Source organism: Peromyscus eremicus, chromosome 2 (genome assembly GCF_949786415.1).
Source record: "Peromyscus eremicus chromosome 2, PerEre_H2_v1, whole genome shotgun sequence".
Lineage (NCBI taxonomy): Eukaryota > Metazoa > Chordata > Mammalia > Rodentia > Cricetidae > Peromyscus > Peromyscus eremicus.
This window is the reverse complement of record NC_081417.1, coordinates 8273039-8285425: the sequence shown is the minus strand read 5'-3', so window position 1 is coordinate 8285425 and position 12387 is coordinate 8273039. Positions and strand designations below refer to the sequence as shown.

Genomic DNA, 12387 nt, shown 5'->3' with positions numbered 1-12387 from the left:
TGCAAAAGGACCACTGCACATTTTATGAGAGACTTGTTGTGGGCAAAGAGGTAATTTGTTTCTTGTCTCTGTGTTAGATGCTGTGGTGTGTGGCAGCTAGCACACATTGGCCTCGACTGGTTGGAGGAATCCCTGAGGTATAAAAGATTAAAGTCAAGTCAGTTCTGCTTCAAGAAAATGCAATTGGAATAGACATCTATACACCATGTTGAGGCAAAATAAGTTCTTTTTTTTTTTTTTGTCACAGACCAAGCCTTGACCTTTATTATTTAAAAAAAGCTGCATATTTATTTGGCTTTCTGACTCTGTGCTTGTGCCTTCAACACCTTCACAACAATTTTCTGCTCCTCAATAAGGAAAGCCCGCTTGATCCTGTCATGGACACACTTGGCACACACGGACCCACTGTAGGCCCTGCTGACATGCTTCTTTGTCTTAGACAACCTCATAAGGACTTTCGGTCTCACAGCACGAACCCCTCGAAGCCTGCCTGGGTACACACTCCATGCAGATTTAGGTGCTTTTCTAACCTTCTTGGTATAAAGGTAAACAATCCTGTTGCCAGGGGTTCGAGACAGCCTAGTTTTGTTAGAGGCTGTGCTGTAGGAAAGCCTACGACAGTATGTCAAGCACTGGACCACTCTGAGTGCCTCTAAGCACCGTCCCCGGAAGAGGCGCAAAATAAGTTTTTATTTCAATAGAACTTATTTCCAATATTTAGACTTTGTCCTACTTTTAATGACACAAGACACAAGTCTTCTAGTATAAGGTGTTGTCCTCTAAGACAATTCCACTAGAAAAAGTAGCAGAATTAATAAATGAAATTACAAGAACACTTTGACTCCACTAAGGATTAGGCTTGTTCCATTCCATCTTCTCTGGTTGTTGATTGATCTCTGGATCAACATCTTCTTTGGCTCCAATGAGAGTCATTTTTCTTTAAAAGCTATTGTCCTTGTTTATTTTTCCCTCAGCTAATTCTCATCTAATCCCCTTGTCAAAGAGAACTGACTGCCAAATGCTCCATTTCTTTTGTTAATGAATATAAAGTAAAAAGCTGACAACTCAGTTTAAAGAAGATATACTAGGTATCTGAGGACTTTGGTTCTAAGTCCCGCCACTAACACACTGTGTGCTTTCACACAGTTTAACCAATATATCATATAATGTTCCAATTTTCAAAGCAGAAGTGAATATTTTTAAAACTATGGCTTTTGTTACCATTGTGCTTTTGAGGAACAGAACCCTTATTGTGTTCTTCATGCTCTGTCAAACAATGTATGCCCTCAGGATGCATACACTATACTAAAGTAAATAAAACAAAGGTCACAGGGCACGACAGGGGCGATAATAGCATGCTGTGGAAATAAGCATGGGTTGAAAGCCCAGCCCACTATATTCATTTCCTTTAATTTGGGTCAGTTGTTTCCTTACAGGTAAAGTTGAGGTCAATATACACATATAAATCAGCAGCAGAATAAGCAGTGGATTGGACTTATGTGATTATTTGAATAAGAATGGCCCCCATAGACTCATAGATTTGAATAGTTGATTACCAGGGAGTGGCACTATTAGGAGTTGTTGGAGGAAGTGTGTCACTGGAGGTGGGCTTTGAGGTTTCAAAAGCCCAAGCCAGGCCAATGGCTCTATTTCTTCCTGCTGCCTGCCCATCTGTATGCAGAATTGTCAGCCACATCTCCAGTACCATGTGTGTCTGCATGTTGCCATGCCCCTACCATAACAATAAAGGACTAAACCTCTGAAGCTATACGCAGTCCCCCATTAAATGATTTCCTTTACAGGAGTTGCCTTGGCCATGGTGTCTCTGCAAAAATAGAACACTGACTAAGACAGAGTCTTCTAAGACAGTCTTCTATTGTTGAGATTTTGGGCAAGATGTGTACAAGACTTGAAATAAAGTAGATTTAGAGTTCATATTAATGTACCTTGGTAGAAAGTATATTGTATATTGGACTGAAAATCAGAAAAAAAAACAAATTTAATATCCTATTTTGTCCTTAATTTGTTTTATATTGGGCAGATTAATGATTTCTGGAAATCTTTTACTGTAGAAAAGTAAATGTAATTAAAAGTCAAAGTGATATGTTAGTTTTTTTTCAAAGTTCTCTTTCATTGCTAAATACTTAGGGGAATATCTAGCTTACCATAGCCATTTGGTCAAAAGTTAGTAATGGTCGCAGTGTCAAAGAATAATTAGTTCTGATAAGTTAAAACTTAAAAAGAAAAAAATGCAATATTCTATCAAAATGAAGTAATAGAGTCTACATATTATATCCTGCCAGAAATAACTTTAAGAAGACAATATTTATGAAACTATAGTTCCCAGTTCACTGGGTATTGGGTCCTAAGTTGTAATAATCTTTGGCAGAACACATGAGCTAAGTCCTAGCAGCACCCAAGCTGACAACTTGAACCAGCTGGCAGACTTTAGCAAAGGGAGAGGAACAGCAGCTAGAGATGAAGATTTCTGGTGCTAAACAGAGGTAGTGGAGAACTCAGTGGGAAAATGAACAGCTGAAGTTTAGAAGACAGAGTGGAGGCAAACTCTGGAGTTATAACATGAGAAAATTCTAATGGTCTTGAGTTTTCTCAAATAGTCAACATAGCTTTGATCACCCAGCATAACTGAAGAAACAAATTTGAGGCTGGAAAGAACCAACAGAATGAATTAGAAAATAGTACCCAGCATCCCACAGAGGTGGGAATGATGCCTGTTCCCATGAGTGAGAAAACTTCCTTGGTTCATAGCTCATTGGGTAGAGTACTTGGGAAAATCTGGACTCTGAAAAGGATATAAGTATCACTGGAATGGCTATAATTCTAGTCCTGGTTGAACTATGTATTCGACAATTGTTAAACATCATAGGAAAGAACAAGCATCATTATGCCCATTCTGTCCCTGTTTACAAGTACTGAGAAAATGATATCCCTTGATCAATAATTTCAACTGCACAGTAGAGAGGAAAGAATCAATACACAGCAACATAGCAAAACAGAAAACACCGTATCTAAACAACAGGAAAAAAGTAAACAAAACTAAACTGACCAAAGCCTAAAGGACTCAGAGCTATAACAAAACATCTACCACCCCTACCATTAGAGTAGGAGAGCACCATGAGAAAGAATTAGGCCAAAATTTTATTTTAAAAAGTTGTAGTTTCTAATTCCCTTTATTTGACATCAAACAAACGCTTGTAGACTTAAGAAAATAAATGAACCTAATAAGTAAAAAACTAAAAGTGATAGATGCAAAGAGAAAGAAAAAGACAGCCAGACTGTAAACTCCCTGTGCGAAAGGCTTCTTGAGTTCTCTAAAGGATGCATGGTGGTATAAGCAAACATTGTAAGACTTCACTGTGAACAGGAAATACTTACGGGAAGTATATTGTAAGGAGGAGGGACATAAACAGAAATAAGGTTTCCTTGTTTCACTTAAGTGAAATGGTAGTACAAGTAGGCTTTTATGTTACGGTTATATAATGCACTAGCCAGAAAAATCACTGACATCACTTTGCAAAGGGACATGCTCATAAATACCATAGATAAATACTCTTCTAGAAAAAATGTTCACATGACTCAAAGAAGTATGAAGAAATAAGAGTCAGGAAAAGCAGAGACAGTGACAATAAGAAGATGATAAAACTAATCTGAAGTAAGGTGACAAGATTAATCTAACTTTTCAATGATTACATGCCACTGAAAGTTGATGCTGGTAGAGTGAAAGCACTATGACTCAGCTAGATGCTGTCTACAAAAGAGTCTCCTCAACGATCATGATGTAGATAGACTGAAGGTGAAGGAATGAAACAGGAAAAGCAATGCAACATGAGCTCAAAAGAAATGCAGGAATGGATCCATTAATATTGCACAGACTTCAGAACACAGAAAATTACCAGGCAGAGAGAGTGATATTACATCAGGATAAAAGGGTCAATCCACCTAGAGACTTTGCAGTCCCAAATAGTGTGTATCTAGGCAACAGAGCTGCATGACAGCCAAGCTAAAATTAAAAAGAAAGAAAGAAAGGGCAAATCCACAATTATAGAGTTCTCAATATTCTTTGTTCCACAATGAAAAGAATAACCAGACATTATCAACCAAATTAATCTAATCTATGTTTACAGACTGCTCTGTCAAAATCCAGCAGGGTAGATGTTCTTTCCAAGTACTCACAGAACATGTATTAAGACAGAAATTAGAGCATGAGTTCTATATTCTGTAAATTTATCTTTTAAAATCAAGGGAGTAAACTTTCCAGGTCAACAAAATCTGAAAGAATTTATCAACTGGACACTCCCAGCCCAGGAAGAATTTATTACCAATACAACAGAGCATATCAAAGGAAATCCTTCAGGTAGAAACGGAAATTAAAATAGGCAGGAATCCGGATCTTTACAGAAGAACACATGGCACTAGTCATACCTACTATTTCATGGATAACTCCTTTTCAGTTCACTTCAAAGGTAGTCATCTAACCAAGAGTAACTGTGCATGGTGCTGCTTACAGTCGCCATGAAAGGTAAAGTTGTGGAAACGACAGAACAGAAGTGAGACTGGAGGAAACGAGAACTGCTTGAACAAGACTTGAGCAATGACAGCACCAATCAACACGACAATGTGGTTGGGGAAATCTCATGGGTCTCCATCCCTAGATGAAGAGTTACGAGCAGTTAACAACTGCCAAGAGAGGGTGTCAGCCCTAGAAACATTTACATACAAGCAAGACTAAAAGAACTCATCAGTTCGTATTTATGTGTCTCTTTGTGTGTGTGTGTGTGTGTGTGTGTGTGTGTGTGTGTGTGTGTGTGTGTGTGTAAAAATAATCAAAGAAAAAGAAATCATGAACTTAAGAGGGAGTAGGGGCAGCATTTGTGAGAGGAGAGGAGAGGGAAGAGAGAAATGATATAAATACAGTACACATATATGAAATTTTATATATTAGTTTCATAAAAATGGTAAAAATAAACCTTAAGAAATTAAAATTAAATCAAATCAATTACCAGTGTTTTGATTTTAGGAAATAAAAAAAGAAAAACAAAAAGCCACAAAACAAGCAGAAGAGTAAAATAATACAGGCCAGAGTGAAAATTAAGAAAATAAAAATTGAAAAATACAGAAAAAAAAATTTATTGAAACCAAAGCTAGCTTTTGAGATTAAGGAAATCAAAAGTGAGTAAACTATTTTCCAGAGGAATCAGGGAGGTCCAAGCCCCAAGAAATAACTCATAGATTTTGCCTGAGGATGCAATGCTGGGAGGTGGCACCTAAGGAGGAGCAAAGGAGCCCTGTGCTGCACCTGCCAGCAGTCCAGTTGGTTCTGAGGCGAAAAGTAGGTTGTCCTTGGGGCCCCACACTGAGCCACCAAGAACTGTCATCCAAAGAAACATCTCTCATCTCAAAGGAATAAAAGATGGCTTATTCTAAAGTACAATATGAGTGATCATGGCCCAGTCACACGTGTTTAGGGCTTCCCAAATATAATGCTCCAATGAGGAAGTAGTTCCATGGAGTTTTACAGTAACAGACCAAAGAAAGTTATAAATCAAGACATTTTTGAAATGAATTGTTGGAAACATCAGAGAGGCAGGCTACAGCCAGATGAGGAATCTTTCCCATAGGCTCAGATATTATCAGCCCTTCCTTTGATGGAGAAGAGCAATTTTTGTTTCATTTTCTTTTTGTTGGTTAATATATTCCTAAGGTTTCTATTTGTTTATTCAGGATGTTAGATCTGATACAGAGGCAGGCAAAGAATGTCTCTTTGGGAGGCTAAAGATAACCCAAGAGAAGTAATAATTGGGCTACCGGATCAGCAATTTCCCAAATTCTCTATAGTCTTTGAAGTTTTTGTCAGTTGATCAGCCAATGCACACAGCTTCAGAATTCTTCACAGTGGCATTAGTACCATTATAAGAAAGAAGATCTGAGCTACCAGCTCACACTGTGTCCCCATGGGATGCCATCGTCCACAAACCACATAGTGAAAAGGTCCTTGCTGGCTTCAGAGCAGAAGCCGGTGTCTTTTTGGCTTTTCAGACTTAAGAACTGTGAATCACATAAACTTTTTTTATAAATTACACAGAGTATCCATTTACCCATTCATTCATTCATTTATGACTTGCTTCTTTGAAACAGTGCCTCATAAATGGGCTACCAAATGCTGAGTATCCAAAGAGAAAGCAAGATGCAATTTTGAATTAATGGTCTTCTGATACCACAACGTTACCACAAACTAGGGGCTCAAAGTAACAGAAGTACAACATCCCAAGGTTCTAAAAGTCTTAAGTAGAACTTAGTCTCACAGAGCTAAAATCAAGGCTCCATAATGCTTCAATCCTCCTTGAAGTTCTGGAGAAGACACCTTTTCTTCCTGCCTCCCAGCTTTGGAGGTTGCATTACTGCCTCCCTCATAACCATCACAGGTCATGTCTTCCTCCCAACACATCACTCCAACTGTGCCTCCTTTGCTTTGGTGTCTACTTTAAGAACCTATCTAGAGTGATCTCCCAGAATGCTGCCTACTTCTTTATCAACTTGACATAGATGGAGTCATCAGAGAGGAGGGAGCCACAATTGAGAAAATGCCTCCATGAAATCAGGCTATAGGCAAGCCTGTAGTGAAAGGACCAAGCAGATGCCATAACAGGCTGCTCAGTCTTCTCTCAAGGATCAGGCCTCAATTTCAGTTTCCAGGGACTTGAGCAAGCAGTTTCTGGGAGGGCCGTGAACAAGACATAGTCCTTGCAGTAGGCCCCTTTCTGCACATACTCGTACTCTGACTGCTCAAGGTTCAGCCAATTGTTTACTGTCTGGACCCCTCACTAACTTAGAGTTATGTGCACGAGTCAAGGAAAGAGCCTGGGCCATTGAATCAGCCCCCACAGTCAATACATGCTAGGCCAGCCAGCCTCAATTTTGGCAGCTCAAGGAGAGAGCCTGGGACTTGTCCAGGCCTGCCCCAAAATGGTAACCCTCAAACAGTAAATTCAAAGGTTACATAACCTCACCCAATCATATGATGCAAAGACTTGTACCACCCTGCCTGTGGTTTTTCCCTTTAAAAACCTCTCACTATGAGAGCTCAGTGCCATCCTCCTTAACTCACTGTGTCAGAGTGTTGGACACAGACCAAGCCCGGGCTTGCTTGTTATCAATAAACCTCTGTGTGTTTTGCATCAGGTATCAGCTCTGTGGTGGTCTTGCCTGGGGGTCTTGAGAAACAGGTGCAAGAGTAGGGCATTTTCTTAACTACCAATTTATGCAGGAGGGCCCAGCCCATGGTGGTGGTCCTGGGTTCTATAAGAAAGCAGGCTGAGTGAGCCATGAAGAGCAAGCCAGTGAGCAGCACCCCTCCATGGCCTCTGTATCAGCCTCCAGGATACTGCTCTGTTTGAGTTCCTGTCTTGACTTCCTTCAGTGATGGACTTTGATGAGAAAGCATGAGGTGAGAAACCCCTTTCCTCCCCTTTACTTTAGTTATTGTGTTTCATCACAGTAGTAGTAACACTAACCAGAGATCTTACCTTACCACAGACTGAGTCCCCTTGCCTCTGTCTGTTAGACCTGAGAGTTCTGGGGACTATGCTGCTGACATTTCTGATCAGGGCACAATGTATTTACACTGCCAGAGCCATTACATGAAGAAGCTTGGCAGCACTGGAGGCAGCATAGCAATATTCACACGATCCCTGGATGCTCACGAGGCCTCTGAAATGTCGCTCGCCCTTGGACTCATTCATGCTTCTCCTGGCTTCAGGAGCAACATCCCTGTACACAAATCCCAATTCTAGAATTCTATTCTGACCATGGATTCTTAAGTTCAATTGCCTCATATATACCACATCTATGAAAATATTTCCCTCTCCACATAACTTCCTAGGTTGGTCAGCACTGCCAGCAGACACCACACAGAAAACAGCCAAACTCAATTCCTCCTTCTCCAGCTTAAGTAATTTAACAACATATGACTCCTCTTCCTTTCCTCCTATCCAGCCTAAGTAAATTAACAACTCTTTCTCTCTCTCTCTCTCTCTCTCTCTCTCTCTCTCTCTCTCTCTCTCTCTCTCTCTCACACACACACACACACACACACACACACACACACACACACACAGAGTTCTCACTCCATAGGCCAGGCACTCAGGTTGATCTGAAACTCACTGTGTAGACTAAACTGGCCTCCAATTCATAGCAAACCTGCCTCCATTTCCAGGGTGCTTGGATTAGAGACATGAGCCTTCATCCTCAGCGTCTACAGTTTCTTAAATGACTGTATTTCCTGCGGCCGTCACAGCACAATCCACAGACGCCTCCTCAGTTTCCCGGGTCCTTCCTAAGCACCTTAGGGCCTAAGCTCCTGTTCCTGCTCTGGTCCTCCTCCTGGGAGGAAAGCCTCCCCTCTTGGCCTGACTGAATCAGACTCACCCTCGCGTGGGCGAGGAAACTCTGCCTGTATCATTGCACACACCCACTCTTCTACTGTGATCTCACTCTTTACCCTGACTTCTGAACAGTGAGAAGGAACTCGGGAACAAGGGCCGTCATAGTCACTGCTTGTTCAGTACTCTAGTCCATGTTAAAGTCACAATGGCTCTTTTTACATAACAGCCTCTTAAGAAACAGTTCTAGCAATATTAAACAAGTCAGTAACCAGTACCCAGCACTCTTTGACAAATTTAGGATTATATCCTAGATGTTACAGAAATTCTACATCTCAAAATATGTAAAGCTTTTGAGTTCACTGAAAAATGCATGATGCTAATAAATTCATTCTGTGGGAGGCGGTGATGTTAGTAACCATCAAACTGTACACTTTGTTGTATTGCTTCCCAGTTAATTTTAGACTCCTGGGTCCAGGACTCTGACTTTTGTTTGGCATGTGGACTAAAACTCTCAAACCAGTTTCTCAGACAGGGCTGAGGGAGCACAACCCAGAACTTCAATGTACTACCTCACTCCAAAAGTACCAGCCTCAGAGTGTGGACTGCCATAGGGAAGGCCTGCAGAAGAGTGATCAGAAAATGCCATCTACATAGAGCTATATAGAGCTAACAAAACTCTGAATAAGAAGAAATGCACTTTACAACTTAACTTTAAGAATAAAGTAATGTGGTTCCTTACTGCTGGAGACAGCGGTCTGCCAGGGTCCGTGAAGAATCCCAAGATGGCTGGGTGTAAACTTGCTCTAAAAACCATTGATTGGGTAGCTTTTGTGGAGATCATACCCTGAAACCAAAAGACAATTTCAAACTCCCTAAAGTCCTGGAGTGAGAACCTTCATACCAGGTTGGCTAATGTGTCTGAGAAACCACCAGCGATTGACTGGGCTTATTACAGGGCCAGTGTGGCCAAGGCTGGCTTGGTGAATGAATTTGAAAAGAAGTATAATGCCCTGAAGATTCCAGTGCCCAAGGATAACTTCACAGCCCTGGTAGACAATGAGGAAAAGGAGGATATGAAGGACTGTGCTGTGTTTGTGTCTGAATCCCAGGCCAGGATCCAGTAATATGAGACACAGCTGGAGAAAGTGAAGAACATTGTCCCCTTTGTTCAGATGACCATTGACGACTTGAATGAAATCTGCCCAGAAACCAAGCTGGACAAGAAGAAGTACACGTACTGGCCCCATCAGCCCATCAAGAACCTGTGAAACAGGCCAGGAGGCAGCACCAACCCTTCATTCCAAACTCTGGACATTAAAATAAAACATTTGCATAGAAAAAAAAAAAAGAATAAGGTAATGCATCTTACAACTTAACATTAAGAATAAAAAAAAGCCCCAGAAGCAAGTTTGTCAAGACTTACAAGAAAGTAATAGCAGCTGTAGCATGAATCTTAAAAGGTCTTATTCATAAAACAAACCCGGAGCCAGGTATGGGGTGAATGCTGAAAGATCAAAGAAACAGAGCAGGCCACAGCTAACCTTACCTCGCCAACTTCTCAGCCGATCCTGTTTCCTCAACCTGGAAGCCTCTGTGTCCTCATCCGAATGGATCTCAGCTGAACTGCTGCTAGAAGCCTAAAAGCTTAATCAAGCCAAAAGCTTCTAGTTTCTGGTCCTCACGCCTTATATACCTTTCTGCTTCCTGCCATCACTTCCTAGGATTAAAGGCGTGTGTCACCATGCCTGGCTGTTTCCAGTGTGGCTTTGAACTCACAGAGATCCAGATGGATCTCTGCCTTTGAAATGCTAGGATTAAAAGAGTGGGTGCCACCATTTTCTGGCCTCTATATCTAGTGGCTGTTCTGTTCTCTGACCCCAGATATGACCACAGCAGCTGTGACGGGGGGCTAGTATAGCTCTGTCAGGAATCTGCCATTTTCTCAGGCTTGAAACTCATGAGTATAGACTGGTGGGCAGCCACATTGGACACATCCATTTGTTTTTACAACTTATTTGCCATCCTGGAGGGGAGGATTTGGTACAGGACTTAGTAATAAACCATTTTGTCAGGATAGACATTTCTTGAATTAGTTTAGACAGTGAGTATTTTTAAGCATTCAGGGCTCTCTAAGGCAGGGATAAGGGATTGAACTCAGCCTGACTATCTTGTAAGCCCGGCTGGGATGAGAACTGAAAACAGAGGCACAGAGGAAATGAGATCTGCATGGGGAGCAGTCTCCAAATACTGCCTTTATTTCTCTCTGCTGGAAATGAAATGATTGCCCTGCTTGATAGTGAGATTTCGCCGTTTTAGAATGGATTGATCATGGAGGCTCTGCAGGAAAGCTGCACCCCATTGTGCCCCTGGAAATGTAATAAAGGATCAATCTACATCCCACATTTTCAATCTTCGTGACTACTGCTCTGAGAGTCCCTAAAGGATCCTATTTCCTTTCCCAATTTTTAATATCTCATAAGGGCTTTTTCTTGAAGAAACACTGTATGGTCTGTTTAATTCAGCATTATCTTTGGTTGTTGTGTGTATTTGTATACAATAAAAGCACATACTGAACAATTAGCTTTCTAACATCGAAAGCAATGATAGGCAAGCTTAAAAGGCAGTGAATAAGTTCAATTCCCAAGAGGTCACTCAGTGAACTACTCAGTGTATAACTAAATGAATCAACAGTCACCTAGTCATTAAATTACTAAATAGGCAAAATTGAGAAGCACCACACAAAGAAAATCATCAAATTGCTAAAGCAAACAGCATTTATTTGATTCTTGCTGGATTATGCATCTCTTGAAGGAGTCAAGTAGTATAATTAATGCTCTTTTCTTCTTTTCTTAAATCAGATTAACAAATGTGACCCACTTAGAGTACAGAGCAAATATATTCCATTCACTTCTTGTATTGCTGTTGATTTTTAAAAATCTTCTTAAGATAAGTATAGGAAATTTCCAGGGAAACTTTTCTGGTCTTTGGATGAATACAGTAAGAGTTTCTTTAACATTCTAAATGTTATTGGCTATTTGCAAGCTTATCACACATAATTTCTGTATATGATTTATTAAACATTTTTATTGCCAGACATTTGGCTAGCTATTTTGTTGAATTATTTTAATTACTGAATTCTCATAACAATTCACATAAGAGCAGTGTACTGGCCTTGTTTTACAGAGAAAGAACCTGAGTAAAGTAGTATGCCAAATAGTCAGCTGAATTAGTAAAGTTAAGACCCTTGCAAACAACCATGACTTCTGTCATATTCCACCATACAGGTGATTTCATTCTAAAGATGATGTAAAGATGTTCCTCCAACTGATTTATCATCAGCTTATTACAATTCAGCAAGTACTGATTATTTATGTTGGCATATCAAAATTGACTCCATGCACTGACTACATCCAACCCATGTCTTGTAGTAGGATTAACGAATGTTGCCAGAGACATGAAAGACATCTGAAATTGTGTCATCCAGAGATACTGTGGAAGTAAAGCAATTTTCTGTGACCATTTACAATAATTGTTAATTTCCTTGCCTACTTGGATTTTTTTCCTCTTGTTCTACCCAGTTATCAGGCCAATTCATGACACCATTATATAAACACTTCAGTAACATTTTTTGGTCTATGATATTTTAACAACTATGTCTCACTGGGTAAATTATCCTGAACATATATAAGAAATTCATTTACAAAGACCTATATGAGTTTGTTAAAAAATAAAAATCTGAGAACTGCCAACTCTGCTAGAAAGCAACTTAGGAATCCCTTGAGAAGTAGCTATGTTCTCAAACGACAATCCCAGCTGCTCAGGATGTGGTCTCTCATAGGACCAGGGAGATGAGCCCTTTCAGCAAAGGCATTGACTAAGCAAATGAGCAGTGGCTGACTGTGAATGTGATGCTGAGCCTCAGTGCAGCCCAGAGTCAAAGGGTACTGACTAAGAAACACATGTGCCAGAGATGAGCTGGAAACCT

At 40.4% G+C, this 12387-nt stretch overlaps 1 protein-coding gene and 1 pseudogene across 1 annotated transcript; one reads left to right on the top strand and one right to left on the bottom strand.

Annotated features, from left to right (window-relative positions):
* Positions 1–245: 245 nt before the first annotated feature.
* Positions 246–689, bottom strand: LOC131904456 (large ribosomal subunit protein eL34-like; the record flags this gene model as incomplete). Its single annotated transcript, XM_059255601.1, has 1 exon — positions 246–689. A coding segment is annotated over one exon (402 nt), but the record flags the coding sequence as incomplete, so codon positions are not given.
* Positions 690–9184: 8495 nt separating this feature from the next.
* LOC131904523 (ATP synthase subunit d, mitochondrial-like) lies at positions 9185–9670 on the top strand (annotated as a pseudogene).
* The last annotated feature ends 2717 nt before the right edge of the window (positions 9671–12387 follow it).